The 18793-nt window shown below is 44.5% G+C and overlaps 1 protein-coding gene across 1 annotated transcript in view; it reads left to right on the top strand.

The window, feature by feature from the left end:
- Window positions 1–18793, top strand: part of MBTPS1 (membrane bound transcription factor peptidase, site 1) — a 353237-nt gene that overhangs the window by 201747 nt on the left and 132697 nt on the right. The window contains exons 13-14 of the mRNA XM_069215792.1: window positions 5439–5627; window positions 6837–7009. Coding sequence (XP_069071893.1) covers window positions 5439–5627; window positions 6837–7009 — 362 coding nt within the window. The remainder of the gene's footprint in view (window positions 1–5438; window positions 5628–6836; window positions 7010–18793) is intronic.

Here is an 18793-nt window from a genome sequence, read left to right as displayed (position 1 = left end):
TATGGAACCCAATCTAGCAAGGTTGCTGCATGTAGCTGGTAAAAAAAAAACAATAGTCAAACCACGAGCAAAGACCAGTAGAATAAAACACCTGTGACTGCTCAAGAAAGCAATATATTAGATACCATCAAAGGGAAAAAAAAACCAATGAGTGTACTCAGTTTATTTCCTCATCTCAAAACCAGACAAGGCACTCAGACCCATATTAGATCTAAGAGCACTGAACATGTCTATAAAGACACAAAAATTACAAAATGATGACACTACAGGATGTCATTTCACTTTTGGTATAAGAGGGCTATAATATGGCAAAAATAGACCTCTGAGATTCTTAACTGCACATACCAATGAACACTGGACACAGGTGGTTCCCACGTTTTGTTGTAGGCAAGGTACATTACCTGTTCCAAGCCCTATGTTTTGGAACAAAGTCTGCTCCAAGGGTTTTCACATAGTCCCTCACAGTAGTGGTGGCATATTTGCAGAGAAGGAGAATACGTGTTTACCCATATTTAGACGATTGGCTGGTAAAGATGAAATAGTTCACACAGTGACATTGTAATTTGGTAGAGACATTCCACAAACTAGGTTTCTCTCTGAACTTACAGAAATCATCTCCAATTCCTGAAAGGGAGAAGACATTCCTAGGAGTGAGACTAAAATCAGTGGAATTCAGATCCTGCCCTGTAACAAAGTAGCAAGCTCGTCTGTACCAGAAGTGTCAACTACCGACAGTGAGAACAGTCCAACTCTTAAAACAGCCTTCCTGATTGCTGTCATGTCTCTATGGAGAGTTAGTGATCTGTAGGCCTTTAGAACACACAAAGCCTTACCTACAAGTACACAGTGTTAATGAAAACAAACACAATTTATCCTAAGGGTGGTAACACACTTCCATGTTAACTAAGCAATAGCGTTACCTGTGTTCATCCAGCAGTCTAAAATGCAAGCGGAGAGGGACCTCCGTACACTGGATGTTTGAAAAGCACTTACAAAAAACAAAACCAATCATGATGGGGAACTAATGTAGTTTCCCTCTATTTCATCCAAATAAGCCAGGGTTCCTCTAGTTGTTTGTGGAACTATTTCGAGATGGCTACTCCAGACAATGCAGATTTATTAAAAAACAACAAGAGAGACATTGGGAGAAGCGCCAAGGGCACAGTCAGCAAAGAAAATGGGAGCAACACTCCTTAATTAATAATGTGTCTGTAAATGACCTATGCAGGGCAGCCCATGGCCTTCTGTGTGCACCTTCACAAAACATTACTATGTAGATATTGAAGCTAACAAAGAGGCTAAGGTAGGACAAAGGGTCCTAAAACACCCGTTTTCAAGTACATACTCTGGTCAACCCAGGTGACCAGAATGAAACTTCCCAAATGAAAAGGATACTGCTACAAAATCAGTGCACAGCATTTGAATCCAGAAAAGTTTGACGCTGCAAAACAAAATGGTTACTTTCCAGTAGTAGTAGATGTTGATGCAATATACACACCACCATGCAAATGAGGGAACACCCTCTGATGAAAGCGCTGGTGCTATATGTGCATCAGCGCTGTCTCTATTACCGAAGGGGCCACACAAGCGTCTGCAACCCCTCCTGTAATACCAGAGTGTCCTGGGGGCACACAAAGAACGCTCCGACACCTGTTGTGTCCCTGGGGCACTTTGTATAATACAGTCCCAGATGTCTCAAATTACGTCTAGCTTAAGAAAGTCATGTCGACAGACAACAAAACATGCTGTGTTCGCTCAACTTGATTTGTATTTTGCCACCTGTTGGAAGGGTACTAACACAAAATCTTGATTTATCCTTTAAAGCATTAATTTTGGGAAACCCCTAACATTCATAAGAACAGAATTCTTTATGATCCTAAATTTGATACATCTAGATATAGTCTGTCAATCAGCTAGTGAACAGTAACCATATTTTCACTCCTTTTATGACTTTGCACACAAACCATTTGTCGCTAAATGAGAAGGCACATTACGTTTTCCAGACAATATCTAATAGCATTTTTACCAACTGGGGCACATTTAAGAGAATTACCAGAAAATGAGTTGCTTCAAATTGGACCGCTTGCTACCTCTCCACAAACCCTTTGATCCACAATTCATAACATCATTCAAAATTAGAAAAGGGAGCTAAAGTGTGGAATGCCTTCCGCTGTTTTCGAACAAATGTTTTGTCTGTTTAAAAAAACTAGAATTAATATGTAAACACTTTGTATCTCGCAGCATAGTTTCTTGAGGTTTACCTGGTCAACATGCAAAGTATTCACTTAGAACTTCTAATAAAAGAAATGACTGCTGGAGATGCAACAGCCCTGAAGGCAGTTTGCGCACAAATGTTTTTGGACTGGAGAGAACTTACATGCTGGTGTGTAGAAGTAGCTGAAATAATTCATTTGTCTATTTCTCGAGACATTTGTTAATCAGTTTATCAGTCAGTTATTTTCTTCAGTGGCCTCACCTTGCAGCCTAGGTGTGACAAACCTCGAAAAGGATGGACTGTCAGTAGCCTAGTGGTCGCAAAAGAAAGTAATATAAAAAAATGTGAGCTCTACCTCCTACCTGAGAATAGAAACCTGGATTACTAACATGTTGCAATAAACCCTCTCAAAAACCAACCAAGTTCACAATGCGAAATGATTACCAAACTATTCAACAGATCAGGATGATCTCCTAGATCACTGTCTAAAACCAACTTTTTCTTTTTTGTAGCTGTCTTTTAGACATTCTTGGACAAAAAGAAAAGGAAATATGTACCACATTCTCTGACAGATTAACTTAAATCAATTCATATTAAGTCTTAAATTTATCATTTCATAATTCTGTTTTGTGCCTTGAGTAGACCTAACATTAATGGTAGGTGTATGAAGCAGGCTCCTTATGTGCTATATCAATGACTAGATATAGTGTAAAGTGTTCCCTTATGAGTGGCAGGGGCTTAGGGGCTTAGTAAGCAATCCCAATGTGCTCTGTTGGGGGTAGTGTGGTAGAGTAGCCTTAGGCTTAACACAGAGGAGTGCAAGACATCTACAAATACACACAATAGTCAGTAAATGTGGTGCACGATTCAAGAATGAGATCCACACCAATTTATAAAAACAGCAAGTATCTTTATATATGTTTAGGCATCAGAGAAAAATCGGTCAGGTAAGCACGTTTTTAAATATAAATTCTTTTCACTTTAAAAAGTGGGCACTTAGTGTAATTTCTGAGTTCTGCAATATTATCTAATGGAAGGAAGAACAATTTCTGCAAACAGGTATAGTACGACTGCTTACAAGACCAATCTCCAGGAGTTAAGGTGAATGGTGGGCAAGGTCCAAGGCAGCACCAGCAGTACACCACCAGCGGCACGAGGGTGGCTGGGTGCAGGGTGCAAAACAGTATTGTGTGCCCAATGCGTTTCAGTGGAGATCGGTCCCTGTGGAAAAGGCTGAAGCTCTGGCTATGTGGCTAGGAAGCTGGTCGGGCTGAACCAACAGCAGGGCTCAGGCCTCACAATGCTTAAGTACAGAGCGACCCCTTTGGTCCTCTTCTTCATAGCCTGGGGTGATGGGAGGGCGGGTGCAGAGTTGTCTTCAGGTGTCCGGTTTTTGTTACCGGAGCTGTCACAGTAGAGGGAGGCCTGCATGCAGAGGCTGCAGGCGTTGTCGGGCGGTCCAGGAGGAGCGAAACCACAATGGACTCGAACTCCAGAGGTCTGGAGGACCTTATTGAGGCCGGTGACCCACTTCAACTCGGGACGAAGGCGATGGCTGCAGTGATGGTTTCAGGTGTTGGAGGTTCGAGAGGCCTCTGAGTCCTTTATTTGGAGTTTGTTGGAGAAAAGGTATGCTGTTCGCAGGAGGTCTTGGGTCCTTATCGAAGGCAGGCAGTCCTCCTGGGTTTCTTGAATCAACAGCTGCAGGAATAGTTGACTTTGGTGCAGTTTCTGACGAGGGATGCAGGCAGGCAGGGTTGGCACTAGGTCAGTGGCTGCTTCTCTTCTTTCTGCTTTTGCAGCTCTTCAGTGTCCTTGGTCTTCTTACGTCATCAGGATCTACTTCTCTGGTGCCAGGGGCTCCCTCAAATACTGAGTTTAGGAGCATTAGGGTAAAGTAGGGTAGTAGCCAATGGACTACTGACCCTTGGGGTCACTATACCCCTTATATGACCACTTCCTATGGGAAGTGGACATAACCATGTCCCAGAATTCCTAGGTATGCCATCACAAAGATGGCTACCTCTGAAAAATCGTGTTCACCTCAGATTAGCCCACCTTAGGGTTGGTACTAGCCTGAGATGGGCATGCCTACCTGACTAGCTAATATCCCTCCCTGTCCAGGTGCCAAAGGGGTCTCTGGACAAGGGAGCCGGCTTCCTCTTCAGTGAGGGAGAGCCATATTCACATTTAACAGGCGTCAGTCCTTTGAGACTTGGTGCTTTGGGAAGGCAAATCCGGAGGACATCCTGTGGGGAGGGGTGTTACACCCCCTTGCCTGGCAGGCTTTTGTTCTGGGCCTCCCGAGAGCAGAGGACTCTCACCCTAGGAGGTCAGAACAGGGTCTTGGGTGGCAGGCTTGTAGAAACCAGTCAGCAAGCACACCAGAGGCTAGTAGGTTTTCAGGGGGCCCTCTCTAAGGTGCCCTCTGGGTGAATGGATTAATAAATCCATCACTGCAGTCAGTTTGGGTTTATCAATTCGAGATCTACATTTTCAGTGAAGCCATCATGTAGCTGGGGAACTAGTTTTCAACAGTTTCCAGTACATGGTTTAAAATGGCTTATCTGGTCACTTGCACTGGCAGTAATGGAACTGACCAGTACAGGGGCATATCTACTTATGCAGGTATGCCCTCACATGTAATATTAAGCACCTTGTCTTAGGGCTGTCAGGCCTACAGTAGGGATGACTTACAAATATTACATGCAGTGATAGGGGACATGGCACATGGCACATTTTTGCCTAAACCAAGACACGCAGGCTGCATTGGCAGTCTGGCATGTGCCTGGTGAAGGGTCCCTCAGGGTGGCAATTTGTGCTGCAGCCCTTAGAGACCCTTTTTAGTACTTGAGACCAAGGTACCAGGGGAACCATTTACTAGGGACTAAAAGAGGGTGCTAAAGGGTTTGCCAATTGGGTAAACAATTGTACAGTTTAGGGAAAGAGATCTGGCTCTGGGAACCTGGTTAGCAGGAACTCAGTGCACTTTCAGCCGAAATCACATCATGTACCAGGCAAAAAGCGGGTAACCATGACAAAAAGAGGAATCTTTCCTACACAAGGCTACGTAGCACCTTATTGTTAACATGTAGAATAATATATTCAGGATGTACAGACTTGCTTATTGTATATTGCATTATGCTGTTTTGATAACGTTGATATTGGGGAAAAAATGACATTCATCCCAGATGAAAACGTTTTTTTTTTTTTGTTCTTTTAGCCTGACTGGCAACCCTACCTACCCCAGAACGGAGACAACATTGAGGTGGCATTCTCCTACTCTCCTGTGTTGTGGCCTTGGTCGGGCTATCTGGCCATTTCTATCTCTGTAGCCAAGAAGGCGGCGATGTGGGAAGGTATTGCCCAGGGTCACGTCATGATCACTGTAGCATCTCCAGAGGAAGGTGAAGTAAGTTTGCATGTTGAAACTGTCCATGTATGTTTTTTTATCTTTCTTTGTAAGGATGCTACATTTAGTTCTGAAACTTGGTAACATCCTACTAAGGTCGAGATGGATCACTGCTCTGCCTCCTTGGTGAACTGAGCCAGCTGCCAGATTTCCACCTACAATGATTTGTAAACCTTCTGAGAACAATATCATTGGGTGTCAGAGCTGGCACACTCAGTAGATTTAGAACACTACACGAAACATGCTTGGATTTGACTGTGACTTTCAGGGAAATAAAGTCTGTTCCGATTCAGTTTAGCAAGGATTATGATACCTGAAGTCACAACAAACCAACATCCACAATGTTCTTGCAACACCATCATACCTTTACAGACCAATCAGCTCCCCAGTCTCTGGCACCACCTGTTCTAGGTGGCCTATTAGCACTACTTGTGTATCTTCTTAAGAAACTAAATATAATAGTGTTTCAGTCATTCAGGACTTGATTGTACATTTTTAATCCATTAAGGGCATCCGTATTAATCCCTCAACCTGTAGCCGGTAGTCCCTGCTGTACAAACTCTAGTTACGTCTTTTCTTCTTTACTAAATATTTTCTTTAAAAGTTTAATCACAAATTTGATTATTGTTTTATCTCATACTTTATCCAAAATGTTGCAGTTGATCACGGTCGATCACACTCATGCATAGTAGTGTTTGTTTAGTGCATTTGTGTTACTCTTGCTTCATCAGGAACCATCAAGTTACGTTTCTAAAATGAAAATGTTGCAAAAACATTTCAGTATGAAGGCAGCTACATGGTCATAGAAAGTAGATTCATGCTCAATAATGACCAAAGCATTATGATTTAGTGCTCCAACCACACACTTGTAGTGTAACAGTGACATAGGAATTCTTAAATGACAAACATTTGTATTTCCTATTGTGAGCGCTGTTCTTTGTACCCAGTAATCCTTTGATATTGATGCACTTTAGAAGAGCCTTTATAATATAACCCTCTTTATTTTGCAGCCGGGAAGGCTTTTTGATAAATTACCATAACAAATTTATTGTCCTGATCATCTTGCTTTTTGACTGAGTTAATCTGAGCTGATGAAGTATGTTATGACTTGAGCGCGGGCCTAGTGTCCCAGCTTAAAACCTGTTCTACTTGGCTATTAGCAAATGTATCCCACTGGCTATAATTAATAGGTTATTTTTTTACTTGCAGTCTAAAAATGGTGCCGAGCAGTTCTCGACCGTGAAGCTCCCTGTCAAAGTAAAGATCATTCCTACACCCCCTCGAAGCAAGAGAGTCCTCTGGGATCAATACCATAATCTCCGCTACCCACCAGGCTACTTTCCTAGGGACAATCTCAGGATGAAGAATGACCCTTTGGACTGGTTAGTGTTTAAACTTTGACTTGGTTCAGAATCTAGAATGGTTATTGAAAGTTATGTTGGTGATTAGGTATTCAGTGGTGATTTTGGAAGCTCGAAGCGGGAATAAGTATAACAGACGGAAAGCAGCACTTTTACTTTGCTATATAATCACCCTGGTAGATTGGAATACATATTTCAGTAACACAGGGACTGCTTTTTGGTTTACAACCTTAACAGAATGTATTTGTATTGTGTGCTTGTGAAGGGCTAATCTTGCACATAAGAATTAGTAAGAGTCTAGCCAGGATTTCTGAGCTTCCCTTAACTTGAACTAACCAATTTTCTTGTGAATAGGAGTGATCAGCGAATTTCACAGCGTTGCAGTTGACGGAAAAAAAAAGCAATGTCCCTAGTTCCTAGCACTGACCCTAGTGTGAGTTTTTTTACCCTTATGAACACACATCAACATTTGATTTTGGGATAGTAGGTGGCTGTTGCCAGCCAAACCATTTGGTAGCAGGGGCCAGGTATGTTATCTAGCCATTTATGGACTAAGGCTGTGTTAAACTTGGTGCGTTCAAACATAGGAAGCCAGTACAGTGAGGCGAACACACAGTTACTGTGGGCCAGTCATGGTAGGTCCTGTCAGCATGGCAGCTGCATTTTGGATGATGCAGTCTATAATGAGGTTTTCAGGAGGCTTGAGTGGATTGTGGTACTGGAGCTCACTCTAGATAATATGAAAGTATGGACAATCCTGACATTATATTAAAAAGTTAAAAATTTAAAACCATTATCAAAACACAAAAAAAGAAAGAGCATACGCCCGTTGCTACTGTGATTACGTAGTTCATATTAAGACTAGAGTCACTCTTAACGGCACTTTTTTATTTGGTTGTGTAGCAAAAACAAAAAACAGGCATCCATGTACATCATAGTATAGAACAAGCAGTGCAGACACAGCAAATGACATTCTGGATATTGTGCATTCCCAGTCATTCCCCAAGATTTAAGGAACTAGTCAGCCACATTCCCCAGACTTTGGAATTTTTTTGCAGCCATCCACGTGACCTATATACACATTCTTCCACTCTGGTAGACCAGTCATTCCATGTGGCCATTTCTGCACTGAATGAGCCTTAGCTGACCACCAGTGTAAATATCGCGTTTTGTGATCGGGAGACCCCTTGCTGACCACCCTGCTCATCAACCAAACTCAGAAGTGCCATTTTAGGATCAAATGTGACCATTCTACCCACCACCTCAGTAAGGGTCAAGAGAACTTGTGCCCAGTATCTTTGTATGACTGGATACATCCACACTGTATGGTAATAGATGCCATGCTCCTTTTTACACCTGAGGCAAGCAAGGTCAAGGCCTTTTTTCATCTTACCCTATCTGGTTGGGCTGTAGTAACTCAGTGCAGGTATTTCATCTGGATGAGTCTCCGCCTCATTGATTCATCCAAGACTCGGGCCATCCTTGTCTCTGTAAAGCCCGCATCATCAAGCATGCTAGATCTGTTTCTTAGTGCCACAAGGGGATCAGGGTTATTGGCCACCAATGTGCAATTTAATCTAGAGGTACTCTTGTTTTCTATGACAAACAATATAATTTGTGCTTCCAAAAGATTATTTCTGAATGTTTTTAATATCTTTGCGGTGGGACTCTCAACACATGGCACAATTGAAGACATCAGTAGAATTGAGAGTGATGCTTGTTGTAAGGAAATGCCTCCTTGGCATGGTTACCCCCTGACTTTTTGCCTTTGCTGATGCTATGTTTTGAATTGAAAGTGTGCTGAGGCCTGCTAACCAGGCCCCAGCACCAGTGTTCTTTCCCTAACCTGTACTTTTGATTCCACAATTGGCACACCCTGGCATCCAGGTAAGTCCCTTGTAACTGGTACCCCTGGTACCAAGGGCCCTGATGCCAGGGAAGGTCTCTAAGGGCTGCAGCATATCTTATGCCACCCTGGGGACCCCTCACTCAGCACACACACTGCTTGCCAGCTTGTGTGTGCTGGTGAGAACAAAACGAGTAAGTCGACATGGCACTCCCCTCAGGGTGCCATGCCAACCTCACACTGCCTATGCAGTATAGATAAGTCACCCCTCTAGTAGGCCTTACAGCCCTAAGGCAGGGTGCACTATACCATAGGTGAGGGCACCAGTGCATGAGCACTGTGCCCCTACAGTGTCTAAGCCAAACCTTAGACATTGTAAGTGCAGGGTAGCCATAAGAGTATATGGTCTGGGAGTCTGTCAAACACGGACTCCACAGCACCATAATGGCTACACTGAAAACTGGGAAGTTTGGTATCAAACTTCTCAGCACAATAAATGCACACTGATGCCAGTATACATTTTATTGTGAAATACACCCCAGAGGGCACCTTAGAGGTGCCCCCTGAAACCTTAACCGACTATCTGTGTAGGCTGACTGGTTCCAGCAGCCTGCCACAACCGAAACATGTTGCTGGCCCCATGGGGAGAGTGCCTTTTTCACTCTGAGGCCAGTAACAAAGCCTGCACTGGGTGGAGATGCTAACACCTCCCCCAGGCAGGAGCTGTAACACCTGGCGGTGAGCCTCAAAGGCTCACCCCTTTGTTCCAGCACCGCAGGACACTCCAGCTATTGGAGTTGCCCGCCCCCTCCGGCCACGGCCCCCACTTTTGGCGGCAAGGCCGGAGGAAATAATGAGAATAACAAGGAGGAGTCACTGGCCAGTCAGGACAGCCCCTAAGGTGTCCTAAGCTGAAGTGACTCTAACTTTTAGAAATCCTCCATCTTGCAGATGGAGGATTCCCCAATAGGATTAGGGATGTGACCCCCTCCCCTTGGGAGGAGGCACAAAGAGGGTGTACCCACCCTCGGGGCTAGTAGCCATTGGCTACTAACCCCCCAGACCTAAACACGCCCTTAAATTTAGTATTTAAGGGCTTCCCTGAACCTAAGAATTTAGATTCCTGCAACTTACAAGAAGAAGAGGACTGCTGAGCTGAAAGACCCCTGCAGAGGAAGAGAAGAAGACACCAACTGCTTTGGCCCCAGACCTACCGGCCTGTCTCCTGCCTTCCAAAGAAACCTGCTCCAGCGACGCTTTCCCAAGGACCAGCGACCTCTGAATCCTCAGAGGACTGCCCTGCTTCAAGAAAGACCAGAAACTCCTGAGGACAGCGGCACTGCTCCAAAAGAACTGCAACTTTGTTTCAGAGGAGCAGATTTAAAGACCCCTGCAATCCCCGCAAGAAGCGTGAGACTTGCAACACTGCACCCGGTGACCCCGACTCGACTGGTGGAGAAACAACGCTACAAGGAGGACCCTCCGGCGACTCCAAGACTGTGAGTAACCAAAGTTGTCCCCCTTGAGCCCCCACAGCAACGCCTGCAGAGGGAATCCCGAGGCTCCCCCTGACCGCGACTGCCTGACTGTGAAATCCCGGCGGCTGGAAAAGACCCTGCACCCGCAGTCCCCAGCACCTGAAAGAACGGAACTTCAGTGCAGGAGTGACCCCCAGGAGGCCCTCTCCCTTGCCCAGGTGGTGGCTACCCCGAGGAGCCCCCCCCCCTTGCCTGCCTGCACCGCTGAAGAGACCCCTTGGTCTCTCATTGAAAACCATTGAAAACCCGACGCATGTTTGCACACTGCACCCGGCCGCCCCCGCGCTGCTGAGGGTGTACTTTTTGTGCTGACTTGTGTCCCCCCTGGTGCCCTACAAAACCCCCCTGGTCTGCCCTCCGAAGACGCGGGTACTTACCTGCTGGCAGACTGGAACCGGGGCACCCCCTTCTCTCCATTGAAGCCTATGTGTTTTGGGCCCCTCTTTCACCTCTGCACCTGACCGGCCCTGAGCTGCTGGTGTGGTAACTTTGGGGTTGCTCTGAACCCCCAATGGTGGGCTACCTTGGACCCAAACCTGAGACTTGTAAGTGATTTACTTACCTGCTAAAACTAACAATAACTTACCTCCCCCAGGAACTGTGAAAATTGCACTGTGTCCACTTTTAAAACAGCTATTTGTGTTTTATGTGAAAAGTATATATGCTACTGTAATTATTCAAAGTTCCTAAAGTACTTACCTGCAATACCTTTCAAATGAGATATTACATGTAGAATTTGAACCTGTGGTTCTTAAAATAAACTAAGAAAAGATATGTTTCTATAACAAAACCTATTGGCCTGGATTTGTCTCTGAGTGTGTGTTCCTCATTTATTGCCTGTGTGTATGTACAACAAATGCTTAACACTACTCCTTTGATAAGCCTACTGCTCGACCACACTACCACAAAATAGAGCATTAGTATTATCTCTTTTTGCCACTATCTTACCTCTAAGGGGAACCCTTGGACTCTGTGCATACTATTCCTTACTTTGGAATAGTGCATACAGAGCCAACTTCCTACACTTGTCATATGTCTCTACCAGGTGTGCGAAGGGTTGTATATTATCTCTATCCCAAATATCCCTAAGATTGTAAACATCTATAAGGTCCACGGTTAAAAGCCAGCTTCTGTCACCAAATGCTTAATCCAGGTGCCTTCCCATATGGATGTTTGTGGTGTCAAAACCCCCTCTATCTAATCCATTGTGTTTATTGTCAACATACTGTGGTTATTTTGATGGCCAGGACCAGGGACAGCCGTACGTGGCAACCATAACGTAGTCATGGTACGCTGTATTGCTCAATGCATTCCGGCTCAGAGGCCACCGTTGAGTCCCCTTATTCTGAGAATAGCTAGTCGTTCACAGCAACTGTGGGACCAGCCCAATAAGACAGTTCGATGCCCACCAATTCTATTCCTCCTTCATAATGGGGCATGACGGATTTCAACAATGTAGTTTGGGGTTGCTTACCAGCTTATAGAAATTGTGTCATGAATGATTACAAGGTTCAGAAAAGGATGGAAGCATCTCATATGGTAAGTTTTGAATGGTGTGCAATAGTCATAGGAGTGTAATCATTCTAAACAACACCCCTCTTCTTGCTATGTTGCTGTTTAACATAAGTTAGTTATGCCACATACAGATGTCTGTAGTTGATACTCAGCCTTGTAGGCTGTCAATATTGTCTTCAAGATATTTGCTGGAATTTAAAACAATTTGTGTGTGGTTAGTGTATTTAAAAAGTGTAAACTAATATCTCTGAGACCAGCCCAAAAGTAGAACACAGAAGCTAAAGGGAGTAGGAGGTGGCATGCTTCATCATCTGGCAGCTCCTCGTTGGGCCGGCACTGCAATGCCCAGTGGGCCCCTGCAAAAGGGCTCTTTGTCGGACTTCTTTTTCTCACTGTGCTGCACACGATGCACTGTTAATGGTGGAGAGCTTAATGTAAAAAGTGTAGATTGGAGTGTAAGTGATTTAAAACAACTAAGGTGTGTGTGTATATATATATATATATATATATATATGTTCGATGGCATGTGTAGCGGCAGATACACATGCTATGCACAGGTCCTGCCATTTAGTGTTGGGCTCGAAGTGTTACAAGTTGTTTTTCTTCAAAGAAGTCTTTTCGAGTCACGGGATCGAGTGACTCTTCCTCTTCGGCTCTATTGTGCATGGACATCGACTCCATCTTAGATTGTTTTCTTTCCGCCATCGGGTTCGGACGTGTTTCTTTTAGCTCCAGTAGTTCAAGTCGGAAAAGTACTACAAACTCTCTAAATTCGTCGGTATTGTTTTCGATCGCGTACCATCTATCATCGACACTTCAGTACCGGCGGACACAGCTCTCTACTTGCCCTTCCGGGCATCCGCGCCCAACTCGGGCCTGGTTCGGCCCGACCAAAGCCTCGTCTAAGCCTCATGGACCGGAAACCCGTTCCGATTCTGCCCTCGGTGCCACGCCAAGTTCCTGTATACGGACCAACCTCTTGTCTGTAACCTGTGTCTATCTCCAGACCACCGAGAGGATACTTGCGAGGCCTGCAGATCTTTCCACTCGAAGAAGACTCTACGAGACCGAAGAGCGCAAAGGTTGGAAAGGGCGTCGAGAAGCACTGAAAGTCTCGACGTAGAAGAGGAGGAGATGATGCACACCGCAGTCTCCGTTCGGGGGTCCTACTCCGAGCACTAGTCTGACAACGACAGATCAATCACGGCAGGACAGCACGAGGACGCCTGCCCCGTCCAAGCCCAAACACAAGGCCTCGGGGATGCCAATGCCGGAAGGCCATGGCTCCACCCATAAAAAGTTTGCTGGTGACCAAGCAACAACTTCGGCACCGAGAAAGGCCACGCCACCGAAGCCTTCGGACTCGAGCCGAAGCACAGGCTCCGAAATAGTCAAGCACCGACCCATCGAGTCGACGCTTCAAAAATCCCTTTCGGAGCCGAGGCCAACGTCTACTCCAGGCCTTTCGATCCCGAGGAAACCGGCTTTGGAGCCGAAAAGACCCATATATACAGAGGAGCATGGACTTTCCAAACAATTGAAAGAAAGCCATAGATTTGCGTAGGAACTTACGCAAATGGAGGAATTGATGAAAAACAGGCCAGAATTCAAATTCATAAAGACACTGGCAAGATCCTCACTGCACCTCCTCTAAAAACAAAGAGGAAGCTGGCCTTTAAAGGACATTTGGACACTGACCAGCCACCGGCTAAAGTGCCAAAACCCAGACAAAAATCTCCACCTCCTCAGTTTTCACCTCACCAGTCTCCTCCTCATTCTCCTCAACTAACTGTCTCTTCACCTATTACCCCCACTGCACAGTCTCCAGTACACTCTGCAGGGTCACATCAAGATGATGTCGACCATGGGACCTTTGATGATCCCATTTCTGACAACAGTCCAGAGTGCTATCTGTCAAAGCCATCACCCCCAGAGTACAGCACCTCATGCACTCAGGTTCTAGCTAGGGCAGCGTCATACCATAACGTAGCCATGCACATAGAACCTCTTGAGGATGATTTTCTATTTAATACGCTGTCCTCAACTCACACTACGTACCAGTCTCTACCCATGCTTCCTGGCATGCTATAACATGCACATCAAATCTTTCAGGAACCAGTTAAGGCAAGAGCAATCACTCCTAGGGTAGAAAAAAAATATAAGCCGCCTCCTTCTGACCCAGCTTTTATTACCCAACAGCTACCCCCAGATTCCGTAGTGGTCAGCGCAGCAAGGAAAAGGGCTAACTCCCAGTCGCCTGGCGACGCACCGTCACCAGATAAAGAAAGCAAAAAATGTGATGCTGCTGGTAAAAGAGTAGCATCACAAGCGGCTAATCAATGGAGAATAGCCAATTCCCAAGCGCTAATGGCTAGATACGATAGGGCCCACTGGGATGAGATGAAAGACATCATCCAGCATCTCCCCAAGGATCAACAGAAAAGAGCCCAGCAAATAGTTGAGGAAGGGCAGGCCATTACCAATAATTTAATCAGGTCAGCTTTAGACTCCGCAGACACAGCCGCAAGAACTATCAATACAGCGGTCACCATTAGACGACACGCATGGCTTCGGTCGTCAGGCTTTAAACCTTAAATCCAGCAAACTGTCCTTAACATGCCATTTAATGAAAAACAGCTGTTTGGCACACAGGTTGATACAGCCATTGAAAAAATGAATAAGGACGCCAACACTGCTAAAGCTATGGGAGCGCTTTACTCAACACAGTACATAGGCTCATTTCGAAAGCCTCAATATAGGGGAGGTTTTAGAGCCCAAACATCTGTGGCATCTACCTCACAATCCAAGCCGTCTTACCAGCCACAGTACCAAAGAGGGGGATTTCGAGGAACCTACATGGGACAATTTCCCAGAACTGGGGGAAAATATCAGCCCTCAAAGCTAATCACACACACAAAGCAGTGACTTGCTCCACATCTTCCCTCACCACACTTCCCCTGTGGGAGGAAGACTGCAAAAGTTCCACACACACTGGTTACCCATCACAACAGACAATTGGATCTTATCCATTATCCAACATGGTTACTGCATATAATTTGCACAAATTCCTCCAGATATACCTCCAAAACCACACAAACTCTCCTCCCAGCACATTTCAATGTTGCAAGCAGAGGTACAATCATTATTACTCAAACAAGCCATAGAACGTGTACCACATCATCATATAGGAACAGGGGTTTACTCCCTGTATTTCCTCATTCCCAAAAAAGATGGAACATTGAGACCAATACTAGATCTCATAACTCTCCTTCTTTACGTCCTATCAGAACACTTTCACATGGTAACACTACAGGATGTAGTCCCACTGTTACAACAAGATTTTATGGCAACACTGGATCTCAAAGATGTGTATTTTCACATACCCATCCATCCAGCGCACAGAAAATATCTCAGGTTTGTAATACAAGGAAAACATTACCAGTTCAAGGTGTTACCTTTCGGGATAACAACAGCTCCCAGAGTATTTACAAAATGCCTTGCCGTAGTCGCAGCCCACATAAGAAGGCAACATATCTATGTCTTTCCATATCTCGACGACTGGCTAATAAAATCCAACAGTCAAACACAGTGTCAACACCATACACGTTATGTAATACAGACCCTACACACACTAGGGTTCTCAATAAACTACCAAAAATCTCACTTACAACCAGCTCAGGTTCAACAGTATTTAGGAGCCACATTAAATACCCAAACAGCACCTGCAAGCTCAAGTCCACAAAGGGTACAATCATTCCACAATATATTACCACGAATCCAGCCAAACCAACAGTACACAGTCAAATTTGTCATGAAACTGTTGGGCATGATGGCATCATGCATCGCCATTGTCCCCAATGCTAGACTAAACATGCGGCCCTTACAACAGTGCCTTGCAAAACAATGGTCACAGGCACATGGTCAACTTCAAGATCTAGTGTTGATAGATAGACCGCCAAACACACATCTCGCTTCAGTGGTGGAATTCCACATATTTAAACAAAGGGCGGCCATTTCAAGACCCTGTGCCTCAAGCCACACTTACAACAGATGCATCAATGATTGGATGGAGAGCACACCTCAACAATCACAACATTCAGGGACAGTGGGACAACAAACACAAACAACTTCACTTAAACCACTTAGAATTGCTAGCTGTATTCCTAGCACTCAAAGCCTTTCAACCTCTTCTCGTTCACAAACACATTCTCATCAAAACAGACAATATGACTACAATGTACTACCTAAACAAACAGGGAGGGACCCACTCATCACAACTTTGTCTTCTAGCACAAAAAATATGGCATAAGGCAATTCACAACAACATTCACCCTGTAGCATAGTACATTCCAGGGATTCACAATCAATTAGCAGATGTTCTCAGCCGGCATCATCAGCAAACACACGAGTGGGAAATTCACCCCCAGGTACTTCACAAGTACTTTCGCCGATGGGGAACGCCAGACATAGATCTATTCGCCACCAGCCAGAACTCAAAATGCCAAAACTTTGCATCCAGGTTCCCACACCCTCTATCCAAGGGCAATGCTCCATGGATCAACTGGTCAGGGATATTTGCTTACGCTTTCCCTCTCTCCCGCTCTTTCCATTTCTGGTCAACAAACTATGTCAAAACAAACTCAAACTCATAGCGCCAACGTGGGCACATCAACCATGGTACACGACATTGTTAGACCTATCACTAGTACCACACATCAAGCTGCCAAACTGGCCGGATCTGTTGACACAAAACAAACAACTGATCAGGCTCCCAAATCCAGTAATACTCAATCTAGCCATCTGGCTCCTGAAGTCTTAGAGTTTGGATATCTACATCTTCCACCAGAATGTATGGAAGTAATTAAACAAGCAAGAAAACCCACTACCAGGCAGTGCTATGCAAACAAATGGAAAAGGTTTGTCTTTTACTGCCAATCCAAACACATAACACCTCTTTCCGCATCCATACAAGACATTGTAGGTTACTTACTTCATCTACAAAAAGCAAATTTAGCTTTTTCATCCATTAAAATACATCTCACAGCTATTTCATCCTATTTACAAAATATACAAAACAAGTCTCTATTTAGAGTCCCTGTCATCCAAGCCTTCATGGAAGGGCTAAAACGTATCATACCTCCTAGAACACCACTAGTGCCTTCATGGAATCTCAATATTGTACTCACAAGGCTCATGTGTCCGCCATTTGAACCCATGCACTTGTGTCAGATTCAATATCTAACGTGGAAAGTAGCATTCCTCGTTGCAATCACTTCATTACGAAGAGTTAGTGAAATACAAGCATTCACTATTGAACAACCCTTTATACAAGTACACAAACATTAAGTTGTACTTCGCCCAAACCCAAAATTCCTACCTAAAGTCATCTCACCGTTTCATATAAATCAAACAGTGGAACTTTCAGTCTTCTTCCCACAGCCAGACTCAGTAACAGAAAGAGCACTCCATACATGAGACATTAAAAGAGCTTTAATGTATTAATGTATTACATTGACAGAACAAAATCATTTAGAAAAACTAAACAGTTATTTGTCGCATTCCAAAACACCCATACTGGTAATCCTATCTCAAAACAAGGACTAGCCAGATGGATCGTAAAGTGCATCCAAACCTTTTACCTAAAAGCTAAAAGACAGCTATTAGTAACACCAAAGGCACACTCCACCAGAAAGAAAGGAGCAACAATGGCATTTGTAGGAAATATACCAATGACAGAAATCTGTAAAGCAGCCACTTGGTCAACACCCCATACATTCACCAAGCATTACTGTGTAGATGTGTTAGCAACACAACAAGCCACAGTAGGACAGGCTGTACTAAGAACACTATTTCAAACAACTTCAACTCCTACAGGCTGACCACCGCTTATGGGAGGAAAACTGCTTTGTAGTCTGTGCATAGCATGTGTATCTGCAGCTACACATGCCATTTAACGGAAAATGTCACTTACCCAGTGTACATCTGTTCGTGGCATGTTCCGCTGCATATTCACATGCGCCCTCCCTCCTCCCACGGGAGCCTGTAGCCGTTTAAGTTACACTTGAATTTGTACATATGTATATATATCTCTATTCGATTTGCATGGACATCTGTTTCTTTACACTCTATCACTCCTACCTTACCCTCTGCGGGAAAACAATCCAAGATGGAGTCGATGCCCATGCGCAATGGAGCCGAAGAGGAGGAGTCACTCGATCCCGTGACTCGAAAAGACTTCTTCGAAGAAAAACAGCTTGTAACACTCCGAGACCAACACTAGATGGCAGGACCTGTGCATAGCATGTGAATCTGCAGCGGAACATGCCACGAACAGATGTACACTGGGTAAGTGACATTTTCCATATATATACAACATGTTTCTTGTCCTGTTTTGTCTATGTAGATCTACGCAATTCATCAGCACCTTAATACCTTAATCTGCATATAGTCGGATCTAGACTCAATTCGAAATGGCTACCCCAATCGTAAATCACCAGCTGTGTGTTTATGAAATATGTCTACCTCTTTGTATTTGAAGGGATAGTCCAAAAACATAAAACCGACCTACAGAGATAAGAAAAAAATAATATAAACACATCATGGGAATTTTCCATATCAGATACTGTAGGAAAGTGCCATCTTTCTGGCATAGTTACCCCCAATTATTGCCTGATGTCAGTGTGCTTGGACTGTAGTTCACTGGGATCCTGCTAACCAGAACCACAGTGAAAGTGCTCTCTCTCCCCTACATTTAGTTGTTTGCTACTTTTCACTCGCACAATTGGCTTACTGATGTACCCATGTAAGTCCCTAGTAAATGGTACTTAGGTACCCAGGACATTGGTACACCAGGGGTCCCCTATGGGCTGCAACATGTATTATGCCATCCATTAGAGCCCATGCAAA

The sequence above is a fragment of the Pleurodeles waltl genome, chromosome 12 (assembly GCF_031143425.1).
Source record: "Pleurodeles waltl isolate 20211129_DDA chromosome 12, aPleWal1.hap1.20221129, whole genome shotgun sequence".
NCBI lineage: Eukaryota > Metazoa > Chordata > Amphibia > Caudata > Salamandridae > Pleurodeles > Pleurodeles waltl.
Note: the sequence above shows the minus strand (reverse complement) of the source record. Positions and strands in the feature narration are given on the sequence as shown.